The 15137-nt window shown below is 46.5% G+C and overlaps 1 protein-coding gene across 3 annotated transcripts in view; it reads right to left on the bottom strand.

Moving 5' to 3' along the window:
- The window catches only part of LOC110485783 (SH3 and PX domain-containing protein 2A), a 119612-nt gene that overhangs the window by 80717 nt on the left and 23758 nt on the right, over nucleotides 1-15137 (bottom strand). For all 3 annotated transcript variants that reach the window (XM_036940435.1, XM_036940433.1, XM_036940434.1), the window contains exons 3-4: nucleotides 5564-5639; nucleotides 2098-2174 (exon numbers count right to left, since the gene is read on the bottom strand). In XM_036940435.1, the coding sequence (XP_036796330.1) occupies nucleotides 2098-2174; nucleotides 5564-5639 (153 nt within the window). The remainder of the gene's footprint in view (nucleotides 1-2097; nucleotides 2175-5563; nucleotides 5640-15137) is intronic.

The raw sequence follows: 15137 nt of genomic DNA, 5'->3' as shown, positions 1-15137 counted from the left end.
GTAAATAACGTATCTGCTAGCTTCTGACATGACTGACGGCATCTTTAAGTTATGTTTGAGCATGTACATAAAGACTGGGCACGAGTATTTGGAGGTTATTAAAACGTATCATAAAAGTTGAGAGAAAGTCTTTCAAAATGTTGGATTTCACTGATTATTAGATGTGGCCTTGGACAAAAGTCCACCCTATCATCTGTGTTTCAAGGCAGAAAACTGGACACCTTTTCTCCCTAGAGAGAGAGAGCGCGAGAGAGAGAGAGAGAGAGAGCGAGAGAGAGGGGGGGGGGAGTATGTGAGAGAGAGAGAGAGAGAGAGAGAGGGCAGAGAGAGAGAGAGAAGCCTTGCTATTGAGAAAGGTTGCCGTAGGCAGACCTGGCTCTCAAGAGAAGACAGGCTAGGGGTCTCCCGAGTGGCGCAGTGGTCTAAGGCCACTAGAGATTCTGGGTTCAAGTCCAGGCTCTGTCGCAGCTGGCCACGACCGGGGGACCCATGGGGCGGCGCACAATTGGCCAAGTGTCGTCCGCATTAAGGGAGGGTTTGGTAGGCAGGGATGTCCTTGTCCCATCGAGCACTAGCGACTCCTGTGAAGGGCCGGGAACAGTGCACGCTGACACAGTACGGCGTTTCCTCCGACACATTGGCGCGGGTAGCTTCCTGGTTAAGCAGGCATTGCGTCAAGAAGCAGTGCGGCTTGGTTCGGTTGTGTTTCCGAGGACGCACGGCTCTCGAGCTTCGCCTTTCCTGAGTCCGTACGGGAGTTGCAGCGATGAGACAAGACTAACTACCAAATGGATACCAGGAAATTGGGGAGAAAAAAGGGTAAAAAAAAAAGGGAAGACAGACTATGTGCTGCACTTCCTGACCTCCTGCAAAATGTATGACCATACTAGAGGCACACATTTCCCTCAGATTTCACAGACCCACAAAGAATTGGAAAACAAATCCAATTTAGATAAACGTTCATATCTATCTGTGCAATCACAGCAGCAAGATGTGTGACCTGTTGCCAAAAGAAAAGGGCAACCAGTGAAGAACAAACTTTTACTTGAACTATTTGCCCATCGTTACAACACTGTATATAGAGATAACATGGCATTTAAAATGTCTTTATTCTTTTGGAACCTCTGTGAGTGTAATATTCACTTTTTAGAGAGAGAGAGAGAGAGAGAGAGAGAGAGAGAGAGAGAGAGAAAGAGAGGGAGAGAGAGAGAGAGAGAAAGAGAGGGAGAGAGAGAGAGAGAGAAAGAGAGAGAGAGAGAGAGAGAGAGAGAGAGAGAGCAAGAGAGAGATTAACAAAGGGGAAACGATAAGAGCTTTTTTGAAGTCAGACTGTTGAATGACCAAAGGCTTAATTTTGGGGGGAGTTGTAGAAAACTTTCTATAATTAAATACTCAACCGAGGGCATAGCCTTCATCTGGCTTTTGAAAGAGTGGGTAGCTTTTTAAAGTCTATCTTTTGTTGGGCACTCAGAAGTGTTCTTGTGTGTTCTAAACTAAACAGAACTAGGTCAAATCTCTTTCTAAAACTTCATGACCAGAATAAACCAAAGCCTTAGAGACCAGTAAGTATGACAATGTGTTTTCAGCTAAGTATTTGAAAAACATTTCCTCAGATGGGACAATGTAGGTTTGCTTGGTAACTGCCCCTGAACATAACAAAAACGTATACTTTTAAAACTCTGCAATAAGATGAGTTAAAAGACAAGACTGTATTGCATCACGTATTTGCACAGAAATGTGCAAACAACAACACCATCTTATTGTGGTGCAAACTGGAAACCCCCCCCCAGTCAACACGTGTCCCTACAACACCCGTATTTAACGTCACGCTTGAGGTGTTGCTGACAAGTGTGTCAGGTTACCATCTGTCACCCCTGACCACTGACCCCTAACATGTGACAGGGGGGACAACAAGTGGGACAGGATGTTTACAGTGTGTGTGTGTGTGTGTGTGTGTGTGTGTGTGTGTGTGTGTGTGTGTGTGTGTGTGTGTGTGTGTGTGTGTGTGTGTGTGTGTGTGTGTGTGTGTGTGTGTGTGTGTGTGTGTGTGTGTGTGTGTGTGTGTGTGTGTTTTGACAGTAATGCCCCCTCACTCACCCTGCAGTAGTCATCGATGAAACGTAGCCTCTTCATGGCCACATCCCGCACATGACTCCGCCTGAACAGGATTTTACCTGAGGGGGGGAGGAAATGAGCGAAAGAGAGAGAATAGATGAGAAGGGACACATTTGAGATGTTATAGAGTGTAAAACCATAACAAATGAAAGACCAGTACAATCCTGTCTCGTAGCAGTGGGCAACCCTTCGGTTTGTTTGTGTATTACCACAGGCTAACTCTAGATGTCAGTAACACATGAAAGACTTCTGAACCACTACAATCGGACTCTCTTACTCTCATAGTGAACGGTCTTGTCCTGCGAGGACCTCTAACTGTGACTTGCCCACTTAACATATCAAATGGGATTTAAGTGCTTGGAGGTTATGTATCTAGTCTAACGCAGTGACTTCAAATAAAAAAGGCACCAGCCAATCAGAACACCCCCTACTCCAGGGCACGCCACGGTCACTACAGTCCCACAGGAAGGGATCAAATGACCCTTCCTATGAACTGAAGACACAGAGGAAGAGAGGAAGAGCTGGGGACAGACTGTGTGCGTTCTGATTGCCAGAAAGACTTTGAATGATGAATAGTAGAGGGATAATAGTGCAGTGCTGGAGTTTCTTAGATCAGAGACCATCATGGAAACAACAGGCAATTTTCAACCAGAACTCTGACTTGCAATACCTAACCCAAGTCGTTGATGGCCAGCTGCTAGCACTGTGTGTAATTGAGTGAATCCTATGGGTACCATCATTTCAAAGAAGTTGCCATGGACACATTTCCACATCTGGACTTAGACGAAGATATTGTATTTGGTGCGACTCATTTTGGAACGCCGCTGACTACTGCCCTCTCGAACAGGTATCTCTTGCAAAAGAGATGTTATATCTCGATCAGACTCTCCGGTCAAAATAAATGTTAGAAATGGTATGTAAACAGATAGAGGTGGATGTTTTGGTTGACACCCAGGTGGCTTAATGTGAGGTGGGTTGGCGGGGTGGGGACTGCCTGACGACTCTGAATTCTCCCAATGCTATGTGTTGGCTACATACCTCGGCTAGAACCTGCCATCATAGAGGCCGCTTGCGGCGACGAGGGGTGTTGGGCCCAACCCATCGGCTTCTGGGACTGTGGCAACCAAGGGGGCCAGCAGGGAGCTACAAAGGAAGGAGCAGGGCCTTGGTCAGCTCCAGAGGGCTTGCCAGGCCAAGGTGAGTCAGCACCATGGACAGCTCTACAGGCACCAACTGGGGCTGGTGAATCAACACCAATATTACCCAGTCCAGGTGCTGCAACCAATTGGCACCTGGAATTGGTCCCACCTGTCCCTTGTTACTCCAAATGGGTATAAGTAGAGGTGCAGTCACTCGGGGACTTGGGCAGACAGGCAGAGGGTACACCTCAGAAGAACCGGAGTGGGAATGAGAAGCACCTCGATCAGACGCCTAAGAAGATACTAGGTGATGTTTGACTCTCTCTCTTCCTTTTCTTTGGCCCCAAAGGAAGAAGACCCATACCCGGGCAGTGCGCCACCCGGCACAAGTTGAGAGCATGTATTGAAACCCCGGACTCATCGTTCTCTCTCTCTCTCGCTCTCTCTCATTCATTAACACAGGCGGTCCGAGGAGCCGCCCAGCCGGACACAGTGAGCCACCCGTTACCGGAGAGACCTTTCAGTTGTATTTCTCCCCAACCTTTATTAAAGAACAACTTTGGTTTGAGCACCGCAAAGCAGTCTCCCTCTGTCTTATTTTATTGTGAGTTTCACCTCTGACTCCCCTGGGTTGCCACAGGACCAATCAGACAGTCCGAATGTGTTCGCGTTCTAGAAGGGTCGTGGAGGAAGTCAATACCAGACTCATTGTGGAGACGAAACAAACATTCGGGGTAGCCAGGCATGGGTAGGAAGAGGGCTGAGAGCATGCGGTCTCCATCAGGCTATAAGGGAGCATGTGGTCTCCATCAGGCTCTGAGAGATAATGTGGTCTCCATCAGGCTCTGAGAGAGCATGTGGTCTCCATCGGGCTCTAAGAGAGCATGTGGTCTCCATCAGGCTCTAAGAGATAATGTGGTCTCCATCAGGCTCTGATAGATAATGTGGTCTCCATCAGGCTCTGAGAGATAATGTGGTTTCCACTCTCCATCAGGCTCTAAGATAGCATGTGGTCTCCATCAGGCTCTAAGAGAGCATGTGGTCTCCATCAGGCTCTAAGAGAGCATGTGGTCTCCATCAGGCTCTAAGAAAGCATGTGGTCTCCATCAGGCTCTAAGAGAGCATGTGGTCTCCATCAGGCTCTAAGAGAGCATGTGGTCTCCATTAGGCTTTAAGACAGCCTGACCAACATAAACAGTAAACAGACAGAAGCCTCTCACTCACACAGCAGGAGTGTTGTCTCGCTCTCTGTTCCACCATCTCTTCCTCAATCTCTTTTTCATTGTGTGTCTTTCACTCCCACACATCAGACAGACACACACTGTCAGCACCTGCCTGCTGCTGCAACCCAGAGAGACAGTCAACTGGATGGACCGACAGATGAATAATGTATGAACGACACTAGGAGGGGCGTCGATACGAGCAGGATACTGACACACACAGGATACTGACGCGGTGTAACTTCCTGCCGAGTCAGCGCTATAGGTGACTTGACTGTCATGGTGGTGTCTGTCTGCCTCAAGTCAGACTGTACTTCCTTATAAACCCCAATAAGTCCCTATGGATAATGTAATGTCATTAGACCTTATGGCCATCTATGGCGAGAGACTGACCTGGGAGAAATGACGGAGACTGGACAGGGAGAAATGATGGAGACTGACATGGGAGAAATGATGGAGATTGACCTGGGAGAAATGAAGGAGACTGGACAGGGAGAAATGATGGAGACTGACCTGGGATAAATGAAAGAGACTGGACAGGGAGAAATGAAGGAGACTGGACAGGGAGAAATGATGGAGACTGGACAGGGAAAAATGATGGAAACTGACCTGGGAGAAATGAAGGAGACTGGACAGGGAGAAATGATGGAGACTGGACAGGGAGAAATGATGGAGACTGACCTGGGAGAAATGATGGAAACTGACCTGGGAGAAATGAAGGAGACTGGACAGGGAGAAATGATGGAGACTGGACAGGGAGAAATGATGGAAACTGACCTGGGAGAAATGATGGAAACTGACCTGGGAGAAATGAAGGAGACTGGACAGGGAGAAATGATGGAGACTGGACAGAGAGAAATGATGGAAACTGACCTGGGAGAAATGATGGAGACTGACCTGGGAGAAAAGAAGGAGACTAGACAGGGATAAATGATGGAGACTGGACAGGGAGAAATTATGGAGACTGGACAGGGAGAAATGATGGAGACTGACCTGGGAGAAATGAAGGAGACTGGACAGGGAGAAATTATGGAGACTGACCTGGGAGAAATGATGGAGACTGGACAGGGAGAAATGATGGAGACTCACCTGGGAGAAATGGGATGATTCTCTTCTTGGGATCTTTCTGCCCTCCCTCGATTGGGAACTTGTCAAGCATCTGCATCTGTAAAGAGCAACACACAGAGCATTTTTTTTAAAATTCATTTATTAAGAGGGAGAGAAATATTTGGCAAACATTTACAAATGTACTTCTTCTCAATACAGCTCACTGAGGAATTCAAAAGTGTTTCATTTCATTGAATTTCATTGAAAGAAACAGCTGGGCTCAGTATTTAAAATTCCCCGCCACCACGATCACAACATCAGAGATTATATCATATCAAAGCTCGGACACATTTTAAATTCCCAGCTGGACAAGGACAAACGCTGCATGGTGTTTTGCTGCTCGCGGTGGAGAGGAGTTAATGTGAGTCGATTTATTCATAAAGCCATCGTGGTACCAAGGGATGAGAAGTGCTGACACCGGGGTTAGAGGGAACTGCACGCACACACACACACACACACACATACACACACACACACATACACATACACACAGGGGTACTTTTTCCACACACACACACAAACTGCAGAGGTCAGAGATGCCAGGCAGTGTCGGCCATATTGTGTTTGTCCAATTTCAACCCCTAAATAAATCATGCAGGGGGGGGATTTAGGGATTAGGAAACGTAAATGGGTCTGTGGGTGAAGAAGCCTATAACTGTCTGCAGCATATGTACTGTAATAAGAGAAGAGAGAGAATGAGAGAGAAAAGATAAGGGAAATGTGTGTGTGTGTGTGTGTGTGTGTGTGCGTGCATGTGTGTTTGTAAGTGGGCTGCTCATTTGACGGCTACATGGAACAGGCCTTTGCCGACAAGCTGCTTAAATACCAGCCCCTCACGGCACGCTTGGACAGCCTCGGGTGGAGGTGCAAGCTGGTGGCGCTTATATTTGGCAGTCTCTGCCACGTACACAGCCTTGCAGTGTGCGACCTCCTGATTGCAGGCCTGACAAAAACTAGGGCAAAGCAGTAGGCTAGGTACTGCTGTGTTTCAGCTGTCCTGGGAAGCGTAGCATAGAAGGAGGTGCTGTCTGTACCCTTGAGTGCCATGCATACAGGAACTTTGAAATGTTTGGAACCTTTTTTAATGTCAATTTGATTGGTGGATTATTTATTAATTATTTATTTAAAGTATTTATTGTGTGTGTGTGTGTGTGTGTGCGTGTGTGTGTGTGTGTGTGTGTGTGTGTGTGTGTGTGTGTGTGTGTGTGTGCAAAGAGTTTGCTGAGTTGTCTAATTTCCTCATTCAACATACTGAATCAAGTTAACTATCTCCACTCTGTTTATTAGTGGTTCGATCCAAATGATCCTAGTTTGCCTCGTTGGACCAAATTCAAAACTTGTAAATGTTTTTAAAAAATTGCAGCCGATTGACGTTCCTCTTCCCTCACCCTAAAATACCCAGAACTCTCCCTTTATTCTCCCCATCTCTCCTCCTCCAACAGAATAATGTTGTCTCTCCGAACAGGGGCGAGGGGAGCTCATTCCGGCACCACCAAAACAGGTGGGAATAAAAAATCCCAGGATGATATGGAGCAGAAAAAAGAACACGAGAACGCAGTCTCATTCAGAACAATAGTCCCAGTCGGTATTCACATAACAACAAGAAATTCTCCTCGCCCACGCCCAACAATTTACCCCCATTCTATAAAAGGCAACCTTGTGGTCGATTCTTTTGTTATACAGAAATAACAAAAAAATGTAGAAAAGCAGTTGCTCTGTTTAATGTAACCAGGTGAAAAACATCCCGACTTCCGGTTCGCTATCCTCCCATGTAAGGAAATAGAGCCTGCTGTAAGAACGCTGTGCTGTGGCTTCAGGCTAATTGCCGTTGGAGAGTGGGAAATGTGGGATCCTCGTGTCCAAGTAGGATGCACGTACCTATGTATGTGGGAAACATTTCATCACAGGTAAGACATTTAACTTGCTTGATGAAGTCAGTTTGTAACTCCACTCATTACTTGTAGCTGTATAGTCCACTCACTCGCGTGGCTGCTAGTGCCATCACGAAAAGTGGCGAGAGGGAACCCTACAATATTATGTTTTTCTACGTAGTGAGAACGTTCGGGAGCAGGCAATGTTGAAAAGTCATCTTTAGACATCTTGTACTTTTCTAAAAATGTAGTTTTGTAATTGACTAAAACACGCAGACAACAAGAAAATTGCATCTGAAAAAGGTCAAGTATTTGCTGTGAGCCAATGGGGTAACCTAGGTAACCACCGGTTGTTTCCCCCACAGGCGAGCAGGGCCGCAACGTTCTATCTAATACCAACTGGGACTATGGCTGTAGCTACTCTACTTCTCAGACCTGACTCTGTCTCCTTGGTAACCAGCCTAGAGAGAATGAGTGTGAGTGTTCTGAAGCGTTCTGATTGGATAAGGCTGTGAGGCTCTGGACCACTATTAGAGGAGTCAGGGCGGAAAAAAGAGACACACAGAATGTGTCTCTTCCTCTATTGTCAGTGAGTATCTCTATGAATTCGACACCATATATCCCTACGCCAACTCTGCTATGAGGACCTTATGGCTGCATTCACATGCTAGTCGGGAAAAAACGGAAACTCCGAAATGTCCGACCTGCTAACTGGTTGAACGTATATAACTACCACCAGTCAGTAAGACGTACATTTCTGAGTTCCCTAGTCAAATCAAATCAAATGTTATTGGTCGCATAAAGACATTTAGAACCCTAGCTTCAACAGTTCCGACTAGCACGTGAACCCGGCACTGCTTGTGAAATCCGAGGTGCAGTGTAACAAGGCGTTGGTGTTGGAAATGTGCTTTGAATATGGATAACATTGTAGGCTACGGCCCACAGCTGCAGCAGGCCCCTCTTCATATCATGCACAGTGGCTTATAATAGGCACGCCATGTATGGAGTTGTGGGAATGAGTTGGGATTTAAGTGAAATAGTCCGCTTTGTATCAGAGAGAGAGAGAGAGAGAGAGAGAGAGAGAGAGAGAGAGAGGGGGGAGAGAGAGGGTGAGAGAGAGAGAGAGAGAGAGAGAGAGAGAGAGAGAGAGAGAGGGGGGAGAGAGAGGGAGAGAGAGAGAGAGAGAGAGAGAGAGAGAGAGAGAGAGAGAGAGAGAGAGAGAGAGAGAGAGGGGGGAGAGAGAGGGAGAGAGAGAGAGAGAGAGAGAGAGAGAGAGAGAGAGAGAGAGAGAGGGGGGAGAGAGAGGGAGAGAGAGAGAGAGAGAGAGAGAGAGAGAGAGGGGGGAGAGAGAGGGAGAGAGAGAGAGAGAGAGAGAGAGAGAGAGAGGGGGGAGAGAGAGGGAGAGAGAGAGAGAGAGAGAGAGAGAGAGAGAGAGAGAGAGAGGGAGAGAGAGAGAGAGAGAGAGAGAGAGAGAGGGGGGAGAGAGAGGGAGAGAGAGAGAGAGAGAGAGAGAGAGAGAGAGAGAGAGAGGAACATTTGCACATTGTGAAACACTGGACATGGCTGATATATGTATTTATCTTCTTTAAACCTTTTTGAGTGCAATGTTTACTGTTCATTTCTAATAGTTTTTTGTTGATGTTGTTAAATGTGTTTATTCTCACTTTTGTTTATTGTTTATTCCCTTGCTTTGGCAATGTAAACATATGTTTCCCATGCCAATAAAAGCCCCTTTGAATTTAATCGAATTGAGAGAGAGAGCGCACGCGCGCGGATGGACACGCATCACTTCCTGTTGACAATCATGTGACCTGTGAAGAGTGACTCAAGAGGAGCTACCCTTGGTTGAACCACACAGATGACAGAGCTCAGTGGCAGAACACACAGTCGCACACAGATAGACGCACAAGTACACAAAGAAACACACACACACACTTAGCAGCTCCCCACTTATGAAACAAACTCACGACCCATATAACACTGAAGAACCATGTGATCCCACCATTTCCACGGCAATGATCACATGTTTCCACTGAGAATCAAACCAACTCTAAACAATCAGCAGCAGTCAGATTTACTCAGTGTAATGTCAACATAGTGAGTATTTGTAGCTTGAAATGGTGGTCATTTATTTCCTTGCCTGCGGCCCAAATGGTACACTCCTCCCTATACTGTACATTGCACTACTTTTGACCAGAGCCTTTTGGGCCCTGGTCAAACGTGGTGCACTATGAAGGGAATAGGGTGCCGTGTGAGATGCAGCCCTGGACTCTCTCTCTCTCTAGCAACTTTAATCCACTAATTACAAGACATGTTGGTGTAAACAAGTCAGGCAATAAAAGGGGGCTGAAGGGGGAGGGAGGGAAGGGTTCAAACTAATTTATATTTTTTCTGTCTAGTATTGCCAGAACAGAACACAGGTTCTTCCCTTATTCCTTTTTAATCCTGCCACGACCAGCCTGGTCCCAGATCTGTTTGTGCTACCTTGTGATATTGGCCAAAGACAGCACAAACAGATCTGGGATCAGGCTATACCACTCCAGCGCAATATCCACACAAAAGACAGACCGACTGAGGAAACGAATGGACAACATGAATCAAGTCTGGACATGCATTAGTGGCCCGGGGTATTGAGTTTCTAGAGACAGATGTCTGGATCCGGGGGAACAGGGGTTAGCGAATAGCGAGCTAGTGCTCCCTCCAACCACAATCATTCACAGTTGCGGCTCTATATATAAATTGGAACCTTGGCATTCGATCTCAACAAATCACAGCTCGGTGCCTCCAGGTGTCTTGATGGAACATGTATTAACCCATTTCAGAAGGGGGTGAGGTGATGTATGGATTCGAGTTAGTGGAGAAATTGGCTATATTCTGGTAAAGTCAATTGAGAGTGTTGTTAGGTTATAACCCTGTAGGTTCCACGTGAAGCTCCCCAGTCCCAAGGCAACAGGTGCTTAGATGTGGTAACGTCTATCACTCCCAGCTCCAGCTCTCCTCTTCCAGCTTCCAGACACCAGATCCGGCCTTGGCCTGGAACAAGACTCCAGGGAAAGGCCATGGAAGTCTTAGGAAGCCCACCATCATCATACCATGGATTGGAACGGGAATGGGATCCAGGGGTTGGAATTTCAAGCTTACTGTATCCCAAGGCTTGATGCCGTAGTTTTGGAGCTAGTCATTAACACGCTTTTGTAGGCTTTATTACACAACCGTGGGAACTGGAAAGACCCAACGGATCTTTGGGTCTAGATCTGTACACTATAACACACAGGTGAACTCTTGTCTTGCGGTAATTCTACTTCACGCAGTGCTCGAGAACGCATGAGCCCATGGGATGAAAGAACTCGAGAGAAACACTGAAATAAACACTGGAGTAGAGAAGGGGGAAAAGTGCAGTGGTTTGAGTTTCTCTGCATCTCGGCTCCTAATTTAAAGGCATTAAGTCGAGGAATAGCTATTTTAGTTGCCGTGTGTATCTACTGCAATGAAACCAAGGCAACCCTTCCCATCAGAGTACATTACTTAAATACTGTGAGAAACAAAACCAGTATCATGTTTCACTCTCTTACTGTGAGAAGGTTGGCACTCGAGACAAGGGGTCTGAAATCAATGTAGTTATGGTAGTAAATGTTGCTGTCAATCCTGAAAGCTTTGACGGTAGTTTTCCAGTAACCCTGCCACCCTCTTTCTGACCACAACTAACTCTACCCTTGATCCAGAACATCCTCTTCTTCTGTGGCCATTGGGCACAAACCCCACCAAAGCACGAAGAACATGGCTTCAGGTTACCAACTGCAGCTTTCTGCTTCAGTTAAAGGTAAAAGAATAGGCCAGCCATCTTACAGTTGAGTGCAGAGAGAGAGAGAGAGAGAGCGAGAGAGAGCCCTCAGCCCTGTAACGGTACCTAAATTAGCCTAGCGCTCAGCCAACATTCTCAGAGTTTCCATGCTTGGAATCAGGACAAACTTTGAGCCACGTGGCCAGACCACAAGCCCAGAGGGAGAGGCAGCAGGAAGGGATGCCAGCGCCCCTGGCGTGTGCCCCGTACACTCTGCCCGCACTCCCAAGGGCGTGGAGGGGAAATGAGACTCCTGACAGAGGTTGCATTTTTCTCCTTTCCACAAGGTCTATTTTATTATAAGACAATATAGTTCAAATGAAAAGTGGGGCAGAGTTGAGAATCTGGTCATAGGACACGGTTGAGAATGCCAGCTGCTATCTTGAACGCGTATGTCCCGCAAAATACCTTTATAAACGAAGGTTTCATGGAAAGTAGTGTTTTTGTCAGAGTATTTCTGGAAGGGATATTGTACCTGAACTGAAGATCTTTCCTCAAAGCTCTCCCTGTCTATCCCCATCAGATGTAATCCGATTTGAGGGGGAAAGCCAGAGAGAGAGGAGAGAGAGTGGAATTGGATCATCTGTAATAGAAAGATTGGCTGGGTAATTGGGATGAGCACCAGCGATACATCACACACACACACACACAAATCCTCACAAGACCACCATCCTCAAAAGTCTCTAGCCCCGAGCTGTGCGTAAGCTAATGCATTTGACCTGTAGGTGGAGTGGGCCTCGGATTAGCTGAAAATTCCCTCTCCATTAAGAGCAAAACAAGAAAGGAAAGAGACCGGAAATGAGAAAGAACGACAGAGAGAGAGAAGAGAGAGAGAGAGAGAGAGAGAGAGAGAGAGAGAGAGAGAGAGAGAGAGAGAGAGAGAGAGAGAGAGAGAGAGAGAGAGAGAGAGAGAGAGAGAGAGAGAGAGAGAGAGAGAGAGAGAGAGAGAGAGAGAGAGAGAGAGAGAGAGAGAGAGAGAGAGAGAGAGAGAGAGAGAGAGAGAGAGAGAGAGAGAGAGAGAGAGAGAGAGAGAGAGAGAGAGAGAGAGACGGATTATAACTAATGTTGTGAACCACTGTGTGAGAAGCCAGGTTCAGGGCCGTTCCAGGCTGACGAGGTAGTGATGAGAAGCCGTGTACTGACAGACAGACAGGACTGCTGTTTACTGAACCGTTGTTCATTAACACTAGCCAAGGGTTTGTCTGGAGGCTGGAGAGGAGCTATTGCTATTACAATAGCAGAGAAGGACACCTGGTCCGCTAACCTACCTATAGCAAAGGAGGATAGGATACCAGGGAAGTGGCATGAGACACGTCATACAGAGGTCCTTTGTGGTTTTATATGTCAACCCAGAGTTAACTAGGGTTCCCCACCTGCCGAATCTGGCCTGCGGGTTGTTGTATTCGGCCCTCCAAGGTTTCTGAGCAATAAAACATTCATATACGTGATTATATATAAGTGATTTTAATTTTGGAAATCTGCACCAAAGTATTCCCACGCATAATAAAGAGATATACACTGAGTGTACAACACATTAAGGACACCTGTTCTTTCCATGACACAGACTGACCGGGTGAATCCAGATGAAACCTATGATCCCTTATTGATGTCACTTGTTAAATCCACTTCAATCAGTGTAGATGAAGGAGAGGAGACGGGTTCAAGAAGGATTTTTTTTTAAAGCGTTGATACAATTGAGTCACGGATTGTCTATGTCTGTCATTCAGAGGGTGAACGGGCAAGACAAAATATTTAAGTGCCTTTGAACAGTAGTAGGTACCAGGCACACCGGTTTGTGTCAAGAACTATGACAGCGCAGGGTTTTTCAGGCTCAGCCGTTTCCAGTGTGTATCAAGAATGGTCCACCACCCAAAGGACATCCAACCAACTTGACACAACTGTGGGAAGCATTGGAGTCAACATGGGCCAGCATCCCCTGTGGAACGCTTCCGACACCAGAGTCCACGCCCTGACAAACTGTTGCATTAGGACGCTGTTCCTAATGTTTTGTATACTCAGTATATGTGATCGTATTCAAATGTAAGCAAGGTTCGAAATGATGATGTTTTAGTCAAATATTATATCTGTTTGGGCTTCTTGCGGTCAATTTGCAGTCTACAAATGATTTGTAATTATGTTCAGGCCCCCCCGACCATCTGCTCAAGACAAAATCGGCCCGTGGCTGAATCTAGTTCATGATCGCTTCTCTAGAGTATTGTACCTGTAGCCTATATGGGTGTGATCCTGAACCTTTGACCTGATCAGGACAAACCCTATTAATGTATGGGTATGTATTCCATTTCCTGTTAGCCACATTGTCTGAGGTGTAGCTGTAAATGTAACCCTGCTATTTCATACTATACTCAGAGGTCACTGCCACAACAATGCAATTTCTCCAACCAACCTTCAACTCTGTATAATGTCTATCCACTGCGACCGCCCTGCAAACTAAAAACCGTATACACAATGTGTTCTCGGACAAAGAGACGGACAAAGAGACGTACCCTCCTCCAATAAAAATAGTATTATTTATCAAATCCAAAAGGACATTTCTGTGAAACCTTGACAGTCTTCACTCTGCAAGCCATAGCACTAGCTATTGATGTTTAAGGGAAAAACCTTTCAAGTGTTTTTATGGAGGCCTGTAATTATATATATATATATATATATATAGAGAGAGAGAGAGAGAGAGTGAGAAAGGGAGAGAGAAAGAGAGAGTGACAGAGAGGGAGTGAGAGAAGGGAGAGTGACAGAGAAGGAGTGAGAGAGAAGAAGGGGGAAAGAGGGAGGGAGAGAGAGAGAGAGAGAGAGAGACAGAGAGAGCGAGAAAGACAGAGACAGAGACAGAGAGAAGAAAGGAGAAGAGGGAGGGAGAGAGAGACAGAGAGAGAGAGAAAGAGTAGAGAAAGAGAGAAAAAGAGAAAAAAGGGAGAGCGACAGGGAGAGAGGGAGAAGAAGGGAAAAATAGGGAGGAAGAGAGAGAGACAGAGAGAAAGAGAGAAAGAGAGAGAGATAGCCAGGCAGCTACAGACCAAGTCTTTCAGCGGCCATATATCTTCTAATAACAGGTGGTTAGATGGGAGAAGTAAACAGGAAAGAGCTGTTGGACCGGTGCAAGGCATTGGAAATATATGACTCGATCAAAAGAGTGTTGGAGGGCAATGAGAGACTGGAGTGTGAAACTGACAAGCAGGCACACACAGTGGTGTACATACTGTATGTGTTATGCACGCGCACACACACACACACACACACACACACACACACACACACACACACCTATAGTGTATAAAGATAGAAACAGGCAAACAGGCAAGGATTCTCTCTGCCACACACGCACGCACACGCACACACACACACACACACACACATGCACACACACTCTTATTCCTGGCACTTCTTAATTGGGAGCTGCTGAAAATGTAACTGTCAAAACTGTCAAAGGGGATACTCCATTTGTTAATATCACATTTCTGGATTGACTGACTCCAGCTACTGCTGTTTTGTGTGTGCACACACGTATGTACACACACACACACACGCACGCGCATGCACACGCACACACGCAATGACTTCCAGTCCTTCACAAGGGGCTCTCAACCTCTTCACAGAGAACACAAAGCAGTCACACAGAAATCTCCTTCTCCTCCACACATCCACAGAGTAGTGAAACACTAGTGCTGCTAACCTAAACAACGAAGGCTGGGTGGGTCTCTCTCTCCTCTCTCTTTCTTTCCCTCCAGCGCCCCCTCTACCTCTCTCTCTCCCTCAGCTTAGCCACAGTGTGAGCTTTGGGCCACAATGAAAAGTCCCACAAACGGACTGAACTCCGTTTATTCATCCT

Source organism: Oncorhynchus mykiss, chromosome 13, assembly GCF_013265735.2.
Source record: "Oncorhynchus mykiss isolate Arlee chromosome 13, USDA_OmykA_1.1, whole genome shotgun sequence".
NCBI classification, from domain to species: Eukaryota; Metazoa; Chordata; class Actinopteri; order Salmoniformes; family Salmonidae; genus Oncorhynchus; species Oncorhynchus mykiss.
The sequence above is the reverse complement of the archived record's forward strand: the minus strand, read 5'-3'. Positions and strand labels throughout refer to the sequence as shown.